Source organism: Cannabis sativa, chromosome 7, assembly GCF_029168945.1.
Source record: "Cannabis sativa cultivar Pink pepper isolate KNU-18-1 chromosome 7, ASM2916894v1, whole genome shotgun sequence".
Lineage (NCBI taxonomy): Eukaryota > Viridiplantae > Streptophyta > Magnoliopsida > Rosales > Cannabaceae > Cannabis > Cannabis sativa.
In genome coordinates, this window is record NC_083607.1 from 56,401,478 (window position 1) to 56,419,198 (window position 17,721).

General features: G+C 33.8%; 1 protein-coding gene across 2 annotated transcripts; it reads left to right on the forward strand.

Moving 5' to 3' along the window:
- Nucleotides 1-408: 408 nt before the first annotated feature.
- LOC115697401 (ABC transporter C family member 12) lies at nucleotides 409-11,770 on the forward strand. 2 transcript variants are annotated; one of them, XM_061119008.1, is made up of 27 exons: nucleotides 409-548; nucleotides 659-1,002; nucleotides 1,190-1,368; nucleotides 1,717-1,756; nucleotides 1,947-2,106; nucleotides 2,196-2,310; nucleotides 2,398-2,478; nucleotides 2,593-2,617; nucleotides 2,791-2,847; nucleotides 3,330-3,395; nucleotides 3,865-3,939; nucleotides 4,039-4,146; nucleotides 5,031-5,165; nucleotides 5,453-5,559; nucleotides 5,706-5,799; nucleotides 5,917-6,084; nucleotides 6,222-6,362; nucleotides 6,783-6,983; nucleotides 7,074-7,172; nucleotides 7,279-7,431; nucleotides 7,556-7,929; nucleotides 8,298-8,478; nucleotides 8,581-8,904; nucleotides 9,494-10,250; nucleotides 10,335-10,456; nucleotides 11,065-11,310; nucleotides 11,415-11,770. In XM_061119008.1, exons 2-27 carry the CDS (start codon nucleotides 667-669, stop codon nucleotides 11,556-11,558), a joined length of 4,488 nt encoding a protein of 1,495 aa, XP_060974991.1. In that variant the 5' UTR covers nucleotides 409-548; nucleotides 659-666; the 3' UTR covers nucleotides 11,559-11,770. The 2 variants fall into 2 exon arrangements, with proteins under 2 accessions (XP_060974991.1, XP_030480245.1); XM_030624385.2 differs by lacking the exon at nucleotides 409-548 and having other exon boundaries at nucleotides 568-1,002.
- The last annotated feature ends 5,951 nt before the right edge of the window (nucleotides 11,771-17,721 follow it).

Below are 17,721 nucleotides of genomic sequence, written 5' to 3' on the forward strand. Positions count from 1 at the left end.
TCAACATACTTGTTAGTAAATCTAGATCCTAGTAAAATATTCCCAACAAACAACAATAGCGAAAAGGGTCTCAGTAGTTTTTTTGATTTATCGAGTTTTTGGTTCACAAATAGGGGTTTGCAATTTGTGTGGGTCCAAGCTTCAATTCTTTTTTTTTTCTTTGGTTCCCATTGGTCGTGGGTATGAAGACGATGGTAGCTCAAGAAGTGAGTGCAATTTGGGTTTTAATTCCGTCGGAAACGTGAGAAGACGAGAGAGAGGAAATGCGAAAAGAGAGAGAGAGTGAGTGAGATTTTTGATATAAGAGGGATAATTTGAGAAGATACAATAATAATTTATAATTTAGATTGTTATTTTTGCCTAATATAAGCATGCTTTATCAAATTTATCTTCTAAAATTTGCTGCTTATGTAAAGCTTTGTCTACTCTTGTTTCTTTTAGAAGTCAAAGTCAACACACCTTATCTGATTCCAACACTTTTCTTTATATTCCTCTTCAACTCACTACTTGGTTTTTCTCTTCATTTAAATCTTAAAAGACTGAACTGGGTATGTGAGTTTTATCTTCAAATTTCATAATACACCTCATGTTGAAGACTTTATTTGCTAATAGAAATCTTACTAGTAGTGTTTCTTTTTTGAATTGTTTCTTATTGCAGAACCAAAAATGAGGCTTGAGCTACTAAGTTGGTATTGTAAGCCTGCAGCTTATGGGGTTTGGGGAAAAATAGTAGAGAGTGCTTTTGGTTCTTACACACCTTGTGCAATTGAGTCTCTAGTCATTTCTACTTCTCATTTGGTTCTTTTGGGCCTAGGTGTGTATCGAATATGGCTAATTAAGAGCAAGAATTCCAAGGCACAGAGGTTTCTATTGACCTCAAATTACTACAATTACTTGTTGGGTTTTATGGCTGCTTATTGTACTGTTGACCCATTACTGAGGTTGTTAAAGGGTATTTCACTCTTTAACCTGACTGTTCACTCTGGTTTGGCTCCTTTTGAGGTGGGTTTTCTTTTCTTTCATCTTGATTTTTCATGGGGTTTGTCTTTGATTAAAGTTGACTAAGAATTGTTAGTGTAATCAAAACATGTTGTAGCTATGTGAGAGTGATTATATAGTGCATAGAGACTAATGTGGATTGCCGAAACTTGAAAACAAACTTACTTTTTTTCTTCTTTCTTTCTCACAGATACTATCTTTGATCATTGAATTTCTTTCTTGGGGTTCCATTTTTGTTATGATTGGACTGGAAACTAAAGCTTACATCCGGGAATTTCGATGGTATGTAAGGTTTGGAATCATTTATGTGTTGGTAGCAGATGCTGTGCTCCTCAATCTTGTCTTTTCAGCTAAGGACTACTACAGTGGGTTAGTTCATGTCTCATTCAGGGAATAAACTAGTCTTTGCAAGAAGTAATTCTTATTTCAATTTTTTAAGGAAATGATACATAGTTATTGTCTGAATAAACAGTCCTTTATTTCTAGTTATAAGGAACAAAAAGGACAATGTTTTTAGAGATTTCATTCTGTTTATTTGTTTTATATTTCAACAAGTGTGTGGGAAGGATAAACTCATATTGGGTTAGAAATTAATTAAAAAGAATAGTCATTGTTGGTAGAAACTCTTTTGAAAGAGCAAGATTATATAAAGTTATGTTCTTTCTTATATAAAAAAAAATATACATGCTTATAGTTGTTTAATCTTCACTCTTGCAGATATGCAATGTATATCTACACAGGAAAGGTCATTTTCCAGGTTTGTTTCTCCTCAGCATTTTCATAATTGATCTTTCAACTGAAGTGTCTCTTGTTCTATAATATTTGACATATTCTCGAACTTACTCGATGACCTTACTACCGGTTAAAACCTGTCCAGAACTCAATGTTAAAAATTAAGACCATAACACAAATCTAACTAGTAACTTTCTACTACCATTATCATGTAGGTTTTATTTGGAGTTCTTCTGATCATATATCTTCCCAATTTAGATCCTCATCCTGGCTTTACAGTAATTCAACCCGAGTCTCTTGACAACAATGAATATGAAGAACTACATGATGAAGGAGAGCAAGTTTGTCCAGAAAGGCGTGTTAATGTCATCTCTAGTGAGTAGAATTGGAATGAACAAGAATTGGAGTATATGTTTAGATTCATTTGATTTTTTTTTGTTACTAACATTATGGAACACTTTCAGATGTATATTTTGGATGGTTGAATCCACTTATAAAGAAAGGCTACAAAAAACCCCTCACTGAAAAGGATGTTTGGCACTTAGACACTTGGGATCACACCGAAACTCTAATTAACAAGTTGGTTTTCATTTATCTTCTTATTTCTTATATATGCCTTTATTATGGATACTGCTATATGCATTGTGTTTGTTGTGGCTTTTTCAGGTTCCATAAATGTTGGGCTGAAGAATCTCAGAGATCCAAACCATGGCTTTTAAGAGCTCTTAATAATAGCATTGGTGGAAGGTATTGGCTTATATTTCTTAAGATATCTTACTTTTTCGATTAGTTTGTTAGTGAAAGATCAATTCCTAGAAATATAGTTAATTTAATTGCTTCTTTTTAAATTGTTCTATGCAGGTTTTGGTTTGGTGGCCTTTTTAAAGTAAAAAGCTTTATCCTTGGATTTTTTTCCTTTTCAAATATTATATTGCATTAGCACAGTGCAGTAATGAAACACTGTAGACTTTATATTGCATTAGCACAGTATTAAAGGTAACATTTTTCTCATGTTTTAATGGCTGCAATATTTCTAACTTGACTCTAAACTTCTTGTAGATTTTTTATGATCTACTTCAGTTTGTGGGGCCTGTTTTATTGAGTCAGCTACTACAGGTCAGTTCCTTTCCTTTTATATGTTGCTCAAACCAAGTGTATTTTTTGTATTATTATTATTATTATTATTATTATTATTATTATTATTATTCTTTGGTAAATGTTTTTATAAAAATGAAGTTACTTTCTTACTAAATATAAGGATTATATTACTTTACTATTCTTTTGTTTGCACAATTAAGGTTTAATTAATGTCAAAACACCTATATTGGAGTTTTAAGGCTGTAGTTCCTGAGTTATGACAATAAATATTTTCACATTCAAAGAACTCAGTAATATTAAATTATCTTGATGTGAAATTAAACCTTTCATTACTTGTTTTCTTCTGTTACCACGGTTTTCCTCCGCCACAAATCAGGCTTCATAATAAATTTGGGAGTTAGATCAGTCTATCTCTTTCTCAATAATATTACAAAGTTTTCTTGCATTGTACAATGTAGTTCTTGTGTTTCAAATCCTAATTCTCTTGTTTTGAGATGCAGTCAATGCAAAGAGGGGATCCATCATGGATCGGATACATTTATGCCTTCTTGATTTTTGCTGGTGTGGTATGGCTTGGCTTCTCCTCAATGTGATTTCTGTATAAGATTTGAAGCAATTTGTTATGGTAGTGGAAAGCTGAACTAAATATATTTGAATTAGTTTAGGGGGAAATGCATAAAAATTTAGAGAAGATTATTGATTATGCTGAATTCTGAACTTGGGTTCTGGTAACTCTACACTAAAGTTTTAGTTGTTAAGTAAATTATTGTTATATAATTGTTTACCAAACAACTTTAATCTACAACTTTTAAATAAACAGTTTTCAGTTTTTCCAATATCTAATATATTAGAACTTGTACTGAATTAGTGAATTTTACAGTAGCCCAAAGTACAAGATTTTGCTTTTTTGACTACTTATGTAAAAGATTTAATGGAAATGAATGCTCAAATGTGTTTCATGTTACTGGTTTTGATTCATAAGAATATTTGACTATAAAGATATATTGATCAAATCTTGGTATAACTTTTGTTCAGTCAGTAGGGGTGGTGAACGAATCTCGATATTACCAGAATGTTCAGCGTGTTGGTCTTTGGATGAGATCAACTTTGGTAAAATTCTCTGGTTTTTTTCGAATTAAGTTTCTTTCATGGAGATTATGAATGAATTTGTTGGTTTTAGGATATTGTCTGATGCTTTCTAATTTCTAGGTGGCTGCTATTTTTAGGAAATCATTACGACTCACACATGAGGGCCGCGAAAATTTCCCAACTGGAAAAATAACAAATATGATTACAACAGATGCTACTTCACTTCAAGTATGTTCTTATTTGATTTTCTATATTTTTTAGTCATAAGTATTTTCCCTACCTTCTTCTCCATGTATAAATTTGTAATCATATTTATTAGAGTTAGTCCCACATTACTAATGTGTGGAAATAAATTCCTATTACATAAGATGAATGAGCTACCCTTCCCATTGCCAATTGATTTTGAGATGAACCTCATTCATCTTATCACAAATTCTAACATGGTATCAAAGCCACTTGTGATCCGTTGTGAGCCTAAATGCCACCGGTCCAAAAAGCCGTTGTGAGCCAAAGTGCTGCCGGTCCAAATAGATGTTTCAAAATCCAGAACACCTACAAATTTCCCGATATTTAGCCTTTTGGGATTCTTTCAAATGTCACGTTCGGCCTTGTGGTCAAATGAATGAGCTATCCCTTCCATTGCCAATTGATTTTGAGATGGAACCTCATTCATCTTATCACAAATTCTAACAATATTAACTCTTTCTTTAAAATTATCAGCTGTTCCTAGATTTTGTACTAAATCATATGCTTTTTATATTGTTCATTGTGAATGACTGATCAAAGTAATTTCATAATGAAAGTCAGTAAAATTACAAAAAGCCAATTGGACACCCAATGCCTAGTTTTCACCATAGAGACTCTGCACAATCTTCATCCCCCTTCATAATTTATTTGATTTTTTTTCATATTTTTTTCCAACCACATTGCCCACCAAATAGCTACCACCTCAATTCTCCATAGCACTTTTGATGCTTATTCTCTCAACATAATGGATAAAAACACCAATAATTCATCTAGAAATTTTTATCATACTCTCATTGCAACCAAGCAAAGAAGTGAACCTTAGAATGCAGTGGGATATAACTATGGTAGTTTTTGACATTTTTCAGCAAATGTGCCCACTACTTCACGAGTTATGGTCAGCCCCATTTCGTATTATCATATCTATTGTTCTCCTGTACCAGCAACTGGGAGTTGCATCGCTTTTCGGGGCTCTTGTACTAATTCTCTTGATACCCTTACAGGTAGGGTACACTTTTTGTAATGTCTGCAATAATTCAAACTCTCATGTGGTATAAGTTTTGCTTTATTTACCTATATTTTATCAGTTTTTTAATTTCTTGTATAATCTAATTTAACATGTTCTTCCTTTCAGTTTGTGAAGTTATATACATTAAAAAGTCCTAATTGATCAGTGAATTAAATGTTAGAACCAAGAACTAACATTTTCTTGTAACATAGGTTTCAATCCTTTTTAGCATGCTCCTGTTTAATTCTGTGTAATTTGAATTTTTCTGAGTGAAAAAAATAGACAGTTGTGCTTTCCAAAATGCGAAAAGTAACAAAGGAAGGACTGGTGTGTACTGACAAGAGAGTTGGCCTCATGAATGAAATTCTCGAAGCCATGGATATTGTGAAGTATGGTTGTTTTCTAAAAAGGATATTGCTTTTATATTTTCTGATTTATTTTTATGTTTTACCACATTAGTATACATTGCTCTGAATCTATGCTGAATATGTTTCCAATATTTTTGTTCTTTATATCCAATTTGAATATGTTTCAGATGTTATGCATGGGAAGTTAGCTTCAAGTCTTGTGTCGAAAACATACGAAGTGAAGAGCTATCATGGTTTCGTAAAGCTCAATTACTATCCATTGTATGTCGGAAAATAGTTTTTCCTTGAATCTCTAAAGCCATTATTTTATGATGTTGTTGGTAGTTTTACAGTTCCTTCCTGGTTTCACATGTTTCTGATTGTTTTTTTCTTTTGCAGTTTAATACTTTTATCTTGAATAGCACCCCAGTTTTCGTGTCATTCATATCATTTGGAGTTTTCACTTTGCTGGGGGGAGATTTAACACCTGCAAGAGCATTCACATCACTTTCTCTATTTCAACTGCTCCGATTTCCATTGATTGTGCTTCCTAATCTATTAAGTCAGGTACAATCTGCCACTTTTAACACAAACAGTTTCATTTTTCAATGTTTGTCATTCACTTTTTTTTTATCATATCAACAGAAGAAGCTGAACTGGTTTGTGTTGCATTTTTAGTATCTGAGATCATTCTTCTTTGACAGATTGTGAATGCAAATATATCATTGCAACGCATAGAGGGGCTACTCCTAGCTGAAGAGATAATTTTAGAGCCGAACCCACCTCTTCAACAAGAGCTTTCTGTCATATCGATTAAGAATGGGTACTTTTCATGGGATGCTAAGGTCAGCTTTGGACTTGCCTCTTATTTTCTTACTCCATCACTATAAGATCTATAAGTTAAGGAGTCCATATTTTGATACTCTCCATTATATATAGTGAAATTTTGTGTATATTATGTTTTTTTTTTTTCATAAAACATTTGAGAAATACATCAGCATAGTGGCTAGAAAATGGTGAGTGTTATGATGATTCCAAAATATTTTCTCATGCACTGAATTGGACAAAATTGATGGTACTTAAGTATGTTTCTTTCCAACGAAAATATTAGCGTTTTCTATTATATTAGTATTAGTTAGTGATCTCAACTGAGTGAGTCCTTTCTACTGTGATGAACTGTTGGCACCACCCTTGCTTTAGGACATGTTTTTCTATTACAATGCTAAAGATCTTTCTTTTTTCCCTTTTTTTTTTCTTTCTTTCAGGCAAATAAGCCTACCTTATCAAACATTAATTTGGATATTCGAGAAGGTAGCTTAGTGGCAATAGTAGGTGGAACTGGAGAAGGGAAAACATCACTCTTATCAGCAATGCTAGGGGAGCTTCCATCTGTGACGAGTCAAAGTGTTGTAATAAGAGGGAATGTAGCTTATGTTCCTCAAATTTCATGGATTTTCAATGCATCTGTGAGTTGATTTTCGTACATTTTGAGTGACCGGGAACTTTTCTTTATTGCCATGTGATCGGTGTACTAATTTCTAGGACTATTCTTCTAGGTGCGCGATAATATATTATTTGGATCTGAATTTGAACCTGAAAGATATTGGAAGGCTATTGACGTCGCTGAGTTACATCTCGATCTTGATTTACTTCCAGTTGAGTGTATCTTACAAAATTTCACATAAGCAATTATTGGTAGCTCTTATTAACATGGAATGTTCTAATAGTTGACTTAAAATACTTGTTTGTTGTTAATTTTAGGCACGCGATCTAACAGAGATAGGTGAACGAGGAGTGAATATCAGTGGTGGACAGAAGCAAAGAATTTCAATAGCTAGAGCTGTGTATTCCAATGCAGATGTATACATATTTGATGACCCTTTAAGTGCTCTAGATGCTCATGTTGGTAGACAGGTACTCACTTATTCAGCTAATAAGTTTATCATTATTGCTATTTCAGTCATATGGTAATTTTTTGTAAGTGAAATGTATGTGTAGAATTAGCATTTCTACTTATGTAAGTCACTTTCCTCTCCAGGTTTTTAATAAGTGTATCAAACAAGAATTACAAGGGAAAACCAGGTTATTGGTTACAAACCAGCTACATTTTCTTCCACATGTGGATAGAATCGTTCTAGTTTGTGACGGTACGATTATGGAGGAAGGAACCTATGAGGAGCTGACTAAAAATGGAAAGATGTTCCAAAAACTAATGGAAAATGCATCGAAAACTGGAGAAAATGTAAAAGAAAAAGTGGACAATAAAAGCTGTTTTCAGAATATACCAGTACCAGTTCTAAATGGATTATTTTCTGATCCAACCAATTCAAAGAAAGGGAATTTGGAGAAGGTTGTCCTAATCAAGGAAGAGGAACGGGAGACTGGTGTTGTCGGTTGGAATGTCTTGATGAGGTAATATGGTGCCCAATCTAAACTTTATGATTAAAAAGATTTAAATGGAAAAAGAAAAAATCCTAATGAAAATAAAAACATGAATATGAATGTGAATGTGCTTCATTTGGACTGTTGGATACCAAGCTCCAAACAAGAACACAAATAACAGAAACAAACAAAACAAACAGGTGATAAACTCAAAGATTCTTATTTGGAAATTAAATCAAAGGTATTTTGAATTATTATATAAACATTATTTCTTATATGGAATGGAAATCAAAATTATATAACCTTATCTGATTAAAATTCTAAATGGGAATCATCCTATATGCTCTTATTACCTAAATTTGATATTTTGAAAATATTGATTTTGTTTCTATTTGCAGGTACCAAAATGCACTAGGAGGATTTTGTGTGGTCATTGTTGTCTCGATTTTCTATTTTTTAACGGAAGTTCTTCGAGTTTCAAGTAGCACTTGGCTAAGTTTATGGACAGATCAAAGCAGATCAAGAAGTTATAAACCCGAATTCTATATTTTCGTTTATGCACTCATTTCATTTGGCCAGGTGCTCTAATCATTGATGCATATTTGGCAACAATTTCATTTTGGTTATAATACAATGACATGGTTTAAATGCTATGCTGATCACTGCAATGTGTTGATTCAGGTGACGATGACACTAGCAAACTCTTTTTTGCTGATCATATGTAGTCTAGGTGCAGCCAAAAGATTGCACAATGCCATGTTACATTCCACATTGAGAGCTCCAATGCTTTTCTTCCACTCTAATCCAACTGGACGAATAATCAATAGGTTTTCAAAAGATGTAGGCGATATAGATCGGAATGTTGCTAGTAATATGAATTCATTTCTGGGTCAAATGTGGCTGCTTCTTTCAACTTTTGCGCTAATAGGAATTGTGAGCACGGTATCCCTCTGGGCCATCATGCCACTTTTGATCTTGTTCTATATGGCCTACTTATACTATCAGGTATGCTTGACATTGTTCCATGTTCCACTTTCTTTCCCTTTATCCAAATTTATACACCAAAGGAGTTTTTTTTTTATTCAAGTAACATCTTTTTAGACTCAAAGTTCTCTTATTACTTTCTTCCTAATCAGTTATCAGACATGTCATTCTCATGATCTTATGAAAAGTTTCACTTTTGTTGGGGTATCAAACCTAATCCCACGGAAGAATAGGTAAGAATTGCCTTGATTATAAGTGTTCCACCTTTTTTGGGAAAGTGTTCAAAAACAAAACCGTGAGGGTTAACCTTTTTCAATTTAGAAAAATAATTACATAACTTAATGATTTCAACCATTGTTAACTAGTATTAATCTTACAAGATTGAAACGAAGATCCTTCTCTGTAATACAAACTATAACACTAGAAGCTAACAGAAGCTTGATGAAAGAAAGTTGTCACTTAAGTTTAGTGGAAATTGGTAAGTATAGCAGTGTTTTTCTTTTGCACAAGTCAAACAAATGTAAAGTATTATTCAGTATTTGATTAAGATCTCCTGAAGCCAATAAACATTTTTTCTGCTCACCATTACTAATGAACTTTATTCATGCAGAACACATCTCGTGAAGTGAAACGCTTGGATTCCATTACAAGATCTCCTGTTTATGCACAATTTGGGGAAGCACTAAATGGTTTGTCAACTATTCGCGCATACAAAGTCTGCGATCGAATAGCCTATGTAAATGGAAAGTCTATGGACAACAATACAAGATTTGCTCTAGCAGACATGGCTTCAACTAGCTGGCTCTTCATAAGATTGGAAACATTAGGAGGTATTATGATTTGGTTCACAGCAAGCTTTGCTGTTTTGCAGAATGGAAGAGCAGAAAACCAAGCTGAATTGGCATCAGTAATGGGCTTACTTCTCAGCTATACATTAAATATCACAAACCTTCTTAGTAATTTATTAAGAGTAGCTAGTATAGCTGAAAATAGTTTAAATGCTGTCGAGCGTGCTGGGACTTATATTGATTTGCAACACGAGGCACCAGATATAATCGAAAACAACCAACCACCACCAACATGGCCATCATTAGGAGGTATTAGTTTTGACAATGTTGTCCTGCGTTACAGACCTGGACTTCCTCCAGTTCTGCATGGATTGTCTTTTAAAATTTGTCCAAGTGAGAAGGTTGGAATAGTTGGAAGAACTGGTGCTGGCAAATCTAGCATGCTCAATGCACTATTTCGGATAGTTGAAATGGAAGAAGGAAGAATCTCAATAGATGGTTATGATATTTCCAAGTTTGGATTGACAGATTTGCGAAAAGTCCTCAGCATTATACCTCAATCAGCTGTCATTTTCTCAGGTATGCAATGTATATATGAATGTTCATTAGTTGGCTTGAGGGAAGGAAAGAACACAAGAAAACATTTTTTTCTTTTCGTTGCAGGAACTGTACGGTTTAATCTTGATCCATTCGGTGAGCATACTGATAATGCTCTTTGGGCGGCGTTAGAAAGAGCACACCTTAAGGATGTTATCAAAAGGAAACCTTTTGGTTTGGATGCAAAGGTAAATATAATCACATAACTCTTTTTCTCTTTCCCAAGACCAAAACTTAAGAAGCTGAGCATGTATCCAGAAAGTTGCCCTGATCTTTTTCTCCTTATTTCCACAAATACAAAAAGCATAAATCAAAACAGTGAACTATATAGATTCCATTCTCTGGTCTCCTCAAAAGTTCTTAATTACTAAAGCATAAGCCAAGAGATGAGAGTCACTAAATCTAGCTAAGTATCAATCCAATACATATTTGCACCAAAGTGAAATCAGTTACTAACAGCATTAACTGTCAAACTAACTAACCACTACTTTGTTATATTAGTGCTGGGAAATCTAGCATGCTCGATGTTAGAATTTGAGATAGGTGAATGGGGTTCCATCTCAAAACCAATTGACTATAGAAGGAGTAGTCCATTCATCTTATACATTCTATTATCTTTCCACACATTAGTAATGTGAGACTCTCTAACACTCAATGCACTGCTTCAAATCCTAATTGCATAGTATTGAGGATTGTTATGTACTTTTAGTTATATATTTTGTTGTAAGTTGAGAGTATGAAAATAAGTCGAATGAACTGATTTTCGCTTAAGTACTTTGCATCTACTTGTGTCTAGGTTGTTGAAGGAGGAGATAATTTTAGCGTTGGACAAAGGCAATTACTAAGCCTTGCTCGAGTATTGCTACGGAGATCCAAGGTACTTGTTCTTGATGAAGCGACATCAGCTGTTGATGTCAAAACTGATGCACTTATCCAGAAAACAATTCGCGAAGAATTCAAGTCATGTACTATGTTGATTATTGCTCATAGGTTAAACACAATAATCGACGGTGATCGGGTACTTGTACTTGATGCTGGTCAGGTAAATCAAACTTCACAAATTTTTGATTGAGTAATGTGCATTAAACATCACAAGATTCACAAAAGAAGTCAAGGTTTTATCTTATGATATTGTTAACTTTTTAGGTTCTTGAGTATGATTCCCCCGAAGAATTGTTGTCGAACGAAGAAAGTGCATTCTCAAGAATGGTTCAAAGCACAGGGCCTGCAAATGCTCAATACTTGCATAGCTTAGTACTAAGAAAAAAACATAACAAGATGGGAATATAGAAAAACTGATCAAACCAACCAAGTGTTGCAGCTCAGTATGCAGAAGATGCTTCTCTTGCTATTTCACATAATGATCTTCAATAGCTAGATATTGAGCACAAACAATGATATCCTTTCGAAAATAAGATACAAAATAGTAAGAAGGTACGCTACTAATTAGTAATTATGTCACATAAGCATAATTATGTTAAAGTAATAAAAAAGTTATTTAGGGTCCGTTTCGAACGTCATATTAGGTCGTATTGTATTGTATTATATTGAATTGAATTGTATATCATATTTTTATATAATACTATGTTAAATTTTAATTTTTACTAAAATATTATATTTTTAGGTGTCCATAAAAATTAATATCACATATAGTTTTACATAAAATACAATTTAATATAATACAATACAATACGACCTAATACGGCGTTCTAAACGAGCCCTTAGTCTCTCTTTGTAATGGTTATTTTAGTCTTTTTCATGTTAGTCTTAGTAAAAATATCATTATTTTGTAGAACAATTATTAGTTTACTCCCTCACTTTTGACATATATAAGGTCAAAGTTAGTATTGTTTTTAAGGTTTTTATTGACCCCTATATGACAAAGTTACTAGTTAGTATTGTTTTACCCCATAACTTTAATATTGTTAAAAATAAAACCTTAAATTAATATTTTTTATAGACATAATAGTATTTTACTATAGTTATTCTCTTAACCATTTTGTAAACCTATAACAAAAAAAAATTGAGATTATACTGTAGTTAACAAGAATGTATTGTATAATAGTATTTGGGAAATTTGAATTTATATCCATGTTTTGTACTTAAATTAATTTTTTAAACTAATACTTATATCTATTGAAAAAGTAGGATCACTTTTTCTTATACCCTAAAATACCTCTCTCATTATTTTCAATCATCTCTTTCTTCCTCTTTTCTCTGTCAAAGAAAGCCTCCCAACCGTATGCACACCGAAAACCCAACCCGTGAGGCTAGATCGCACCACCCAAAACTCGACACCACCCACGGTGAACCACCGCACCCACCCCGACCCAGCCCCACTCTCTCGGACCGCCCAAAAGTCGCACCCCGAAAGCATTCCTCTCTGAAAATCGCAGAAAAAAAAAAAAAAAATTGCTCCGTCCGATGGGGTCCGACCAATCGGACCCATGGTCCGTCCATCGGACCTGAGTCTCTCTTCCTTTCTCTGAAAAAAAAAAAATTGCTCCGTATTTAAATAGCAAAGATGAAGATCCTGTAAAGAAAAGGATATGGAGATCCTTTAATGGGCTTTTGACTATATTTCCTCCAAGAGTAGTCATCAGGAGGTATGTCTGCTAATTTATTGCTAACAGAGGGAACTCGAATTCTCCTCCTTTTCTTGAGTTTCCTGTAAAGGCAAAAATGAAGAGAAACAATTACATACTTAAATACGGAGCAATTTTTTTTTTTTTTCAGAGAAAGGAAGAGAGACCCAGGTCCGATGGACAGACCATGGGTCCGATGGGTCCGATTAGTCGGACCCCATCGGACCTATGGTCCGACCATCGGACGGAGCAATTTTTTTTTTTTTTTTCTGCGATTTCAGAGAGAGGAATGCTTTCGGGGTGCGACTTTTGGGCGGTCCGAGAGAGTGGGGCTGGGTCGGGGTGGGTGCGGTGGTTCACCGTGGGTGGTGTCGAGTTTTGGGTGGTGCGATCTAGCCTCACGGGTTGGGTTTTCGGTGTGCATACGGTTGAGAGGCTTTCTTTGACAGAGAAAAGAGGAAGAAAGAGAGGGTTGAAAATAGTGAGAGGGGTATTTTAGGGTATAGGGAAAAGTGATCCTACTTTTTCAATAGATATAAGTATTAGTTTAAAAAATTAATTTAGGTATAAAACATGGATATAAATTCAAATTTCCCTAGTATTTTTAACATAAATACATAATATTTATAAAACATAATAGGGTTTTTTAATTTATACATTTCAAAGTAATTTTTTTTTTGTATTTTTACAGAATATACAGTGTAAGTCACGAAACAACTTAAATTGTAATCCAATTCAAACAACAATCTACATCGCAACCCATATAGCAACTCAAATAACAACTACGGAGCAACTCAAATCATAAAAATAAAAACAAAAAAAAAAAGGGAAATTTGATTTTCTATACTTAGAAAATCTTAAATTTTTTTCCCTAAACCAAAAATTTAAAACCTAAAAAAACTATACCTTTTTTTTCAAAACCCCAAAAATACCCCCCTCACAATATTCTCTCTCTCTGCATCATCTCTCTCTCTCTCTCTCTCTCTCTCTCTCTCTCTCTCTCTCTCTCTCTCTCTCTCTCTCTCTCTCTCTCTCTCTCTCTCTCTCTCTCTCTCTCACCCCAACCGCCCACCCTCACCTGAACCACCCTCACCCACGAAAACCCTCACCCACGATCAACCCCAACCCGAACCACCCTCACCCACGGTCGTCGACCACCCTCACCAACGATCAACCCCACCCGAACCACCCTCACCCACGAAAACCCCAACCCGAACCACCCTCACCCACGAATCCCAACCCCAACCCGAACGACGGTCGAAGCCCAGTTCACCGCCGGTCCCACAAATCCCAGGCCCCCCATCACCGGCGGTCGAAGCCCACGAATCCCAGGCCCCCTCTTCACCGCCGGTCCATCAAATCGAAAGCAAAAAAAAAAAAGGAAAAAAAGCCCCAGGTCTGATGGTCGGACCATGGGGTCCGATGGGGTCCGACCAATCGGACCCATCGGACCCATGGTCCGACCATCGGGCCCCCTCTCTCTAAGTCTCTCTCAAATCGAATAAAGAAGGAAAAAAAAAAAAAAACCAGGTCCGATGGTCGGACCCCATGGTCCGACCATCGGACCTGGGGTGTGGGATTCGTGGGACCGGCCGAGATAGAGAGAGAAAGAGAGATGCTGTGAGAGTTTGAGGGTATTTTTGGGGTTTTGAAAAAAAAAAGGTATAGTTTTTTTAGGGTTTAAATTATTGGTTTAGGAAAAAAAATTTAAGATTTTCTAAGTATAGAAAATCAAATTTCCCAAAAAAAATCATAAAAATAGAAAAAAAAAAAGAAGTTAAAAAGTAGTATAGGATAATTCTATTTATAATATTTAATAAATTATATAATAATATTGATAAATTATATATTTTAAGTAGTTTTATTGCTAATATTTATTTTTTTTTATATATATATATATATTTAAGTGATTTCGGTGATGTGAAAAAATATATTAAAAAATAACCAATATAAAGTAATAGATTCAATTCATATTTATGTGGATTAGATTGAATTTGAGTCATTGTACGAATTGAATTGGATCCAAAATATGAAAGATTGTACTGTAAGCAGAAGGGGAAATTTCATAAATATGAGAATTGAGGGTATAGTTTACTTTTTTATGGCATAAATAAATAACACCATAGGGTTATGAGTTTTTTTTTTTTTAACATTTATATGAGTTTTTTTTTATGCCATATTTTTGTAAAAAAAAAAGTAGAAATTCCATATTTTTAAAACAACAATAAGTTTTGCTGAAAATGTCACCGGCACCGAAAAAAGCACAAGAAAAGTCGTCGGTACCGGAAAGTCATCGAAAAAGTCGCCGGAAAAATCACCGTCGCCAGAAAAGTCACCGTCGAAGGAAAAGTCACCAGAATTAAATGTCTTAGATATAACTAAAAATATAACCGGTTCTGTGAATAAAAACTAATAACTTAACCGGTTATAATTGAAATATATTCTGTAACATAATAAATAACATAAAATAACTCAAACCAATTATAATTAAAATAAAACCGGTTCTATAACAGTGTTATAATGAATAAAAACGAATAACACGAAATAACTCAAAACCAGTTATAACTAAAATAGAACCGGTTATATAACATAATGAATACAAACAAGTAACACACAATAATTCAAACCAATTACAATTAAAAAAAAAAGGCTAATTATGATTTTTTTTCCTCGAACTTTGACATGTACCAAATCATGCCCCCTGAACTTTTTTGGCCGTTAAAAATTCCCCATAAACTATTAAAATTATTAAATTTAAGGACTTTTGTCTAATTTTAATAAACAAATTCTAACATGGATAAAAATTCAGGGGACATGATTTAGTACATATCAAAGTTTGAGGGACATGATTTGGTATATATCAAAGTCTGGGGAGCATGGTTTAGTACATAAACAATTACTGTAATAGTAAAATTGAATGAAATTAGACAAAAGTCCTTAAATCTAACAATTTCAATAGTTCATGGGAAATTTTTAACAGCCAAAAAAGTTCAGGGGGCATGATTTGGTACATGTCAAAGTTTGGGGGAAAAAAAATCTTAATTAGACATTAAAAAATAAAGGAGAAATCACTTCCTAAAACACTGAAACATAAAATAAAAACAAAATTAGTTCTACAATAAAAAACCTCATAACACATAATACCTCATAAAACCAATTATAATTTTTTTCTTAAAAAAATAGAGATCAATTTCAAAAAACATTGAGGCATAAATATGAAAAGAACCAGTTCCATAACAAAATAAATAAACACAAATAACAACACACAATAACTCAAATATAATATAAGGAAACCGGTTATATTTATCAACTAGTTAAAAATTTAAGACAAAATAAATAAATAAATATAATTAAATATAACCGGTCCTGTAACATAATAAATAAAAATAAATAATATAAAATAGCTCAAACCAGTTATAATTAAAATAGAACCGGTTCTATAACAATGTTATAATAAATAAAAACCAATAACACTGTAGGAATTTTTGATTGCATTTTACAATTTTACCCTACACTAACAAAACAAACAAATCAATTTTTAAGGTCAATTTCGACCTTTCCTTGTTTCCCTGACTTTTCAAAGTCAACACAACAAAACGGCTCCGTTTTGTGTTTGAACAAAACCCCAAGGCTCGAGAACCTTCTCAGTCACTTTCTCTCTTCCTTAGGTTTTCTTAGAAACCCTAGCAGAGAGTTTCTCTCTGAGAAACTCGAACCCTAACCCTAGCAAACCCAGAAATCCAAGCACAAACACAACACCAAGATCAGATCTACAATGATTTGATCTATACACGACCACACACACAAAAACAGAAAGATTAGAGTTAGAATACACCAGATTTTCCCGAAGTTCACCAATAAATTGGCTACGCCTCCGTTTGAGCTGCTCCTCGAATTTGAGAGCTCGATTCCACTATCAAAGATGGTTCAGATATACAAAGATGGAGATTCCAAGTCACAGGTATGGTTTTTGACTGGTAATCTCTTTAGCTATTACATATACTGTGTTTTATCCCTCTCTCTCTAACTATACTAATTTTCTTCTTGTTCTTGTGCATGTACGAGCATCGATCTCTCCTTCTTCAAGTATTCAAAACCTGGATCTTGAAGAACTCACTCAACCGTTTAGATCTAAGCTTGGATGCAGGTATATATAGATCTAGGGTTTCAGTTCTTCATCTGTATTTGTTAGTTAGGGTAGTTACAGAAATTAGTTAGGTGTGGATTTAACCAAATCCATTCTAACTAATTTCTGTTAGGGATTTTAGAGGCCGAAGGCCAAATTAGGGATTTTGCATGTATTTTCTTTTCTGTCCTTTGTATTAAGTCCAATATCAGTGTAAGTAGAGGTTTACTCCAACAAACACGTTGATGGTAGTTGAAGCGCTGAGTTGGGTTAAAGATAAAGGTTGGGAAGATGTGATCATTGAGTCGGATATGTTGATGGTAGTTCAAGCAATAAACAGTTTAGTCTCTATGCCATCACAGGTTGGTTTGTTGGTGGCTGACTATCGTTCAATTTTATTATCTTTACGAAATGTTTCGATTTCTTTTGTTTATCGATCTGCCAATAAGGCTGCCCATTGTGTTGCTAGGGGGTCTTGCTTTACGTCAGATTGTGTTTTCAATGAGCTGAATGCTCCTTCTGTTTTGCAAAACATTGTTATGGCTGAGGCTTGTTATAATGCATAATTTTCCTTTGTTAAAAAAAAAACCAATAGCACGTAATAACTCAAATTCGATTATAACTAAAATATAACCGGTTATATAACATAATACATACAAACAAATAACACACAATAATTCAAATCGATTACAATTAAAAAATAAAGGGAAAATCAGTTTCTAAAATACTGAAACATAAATTA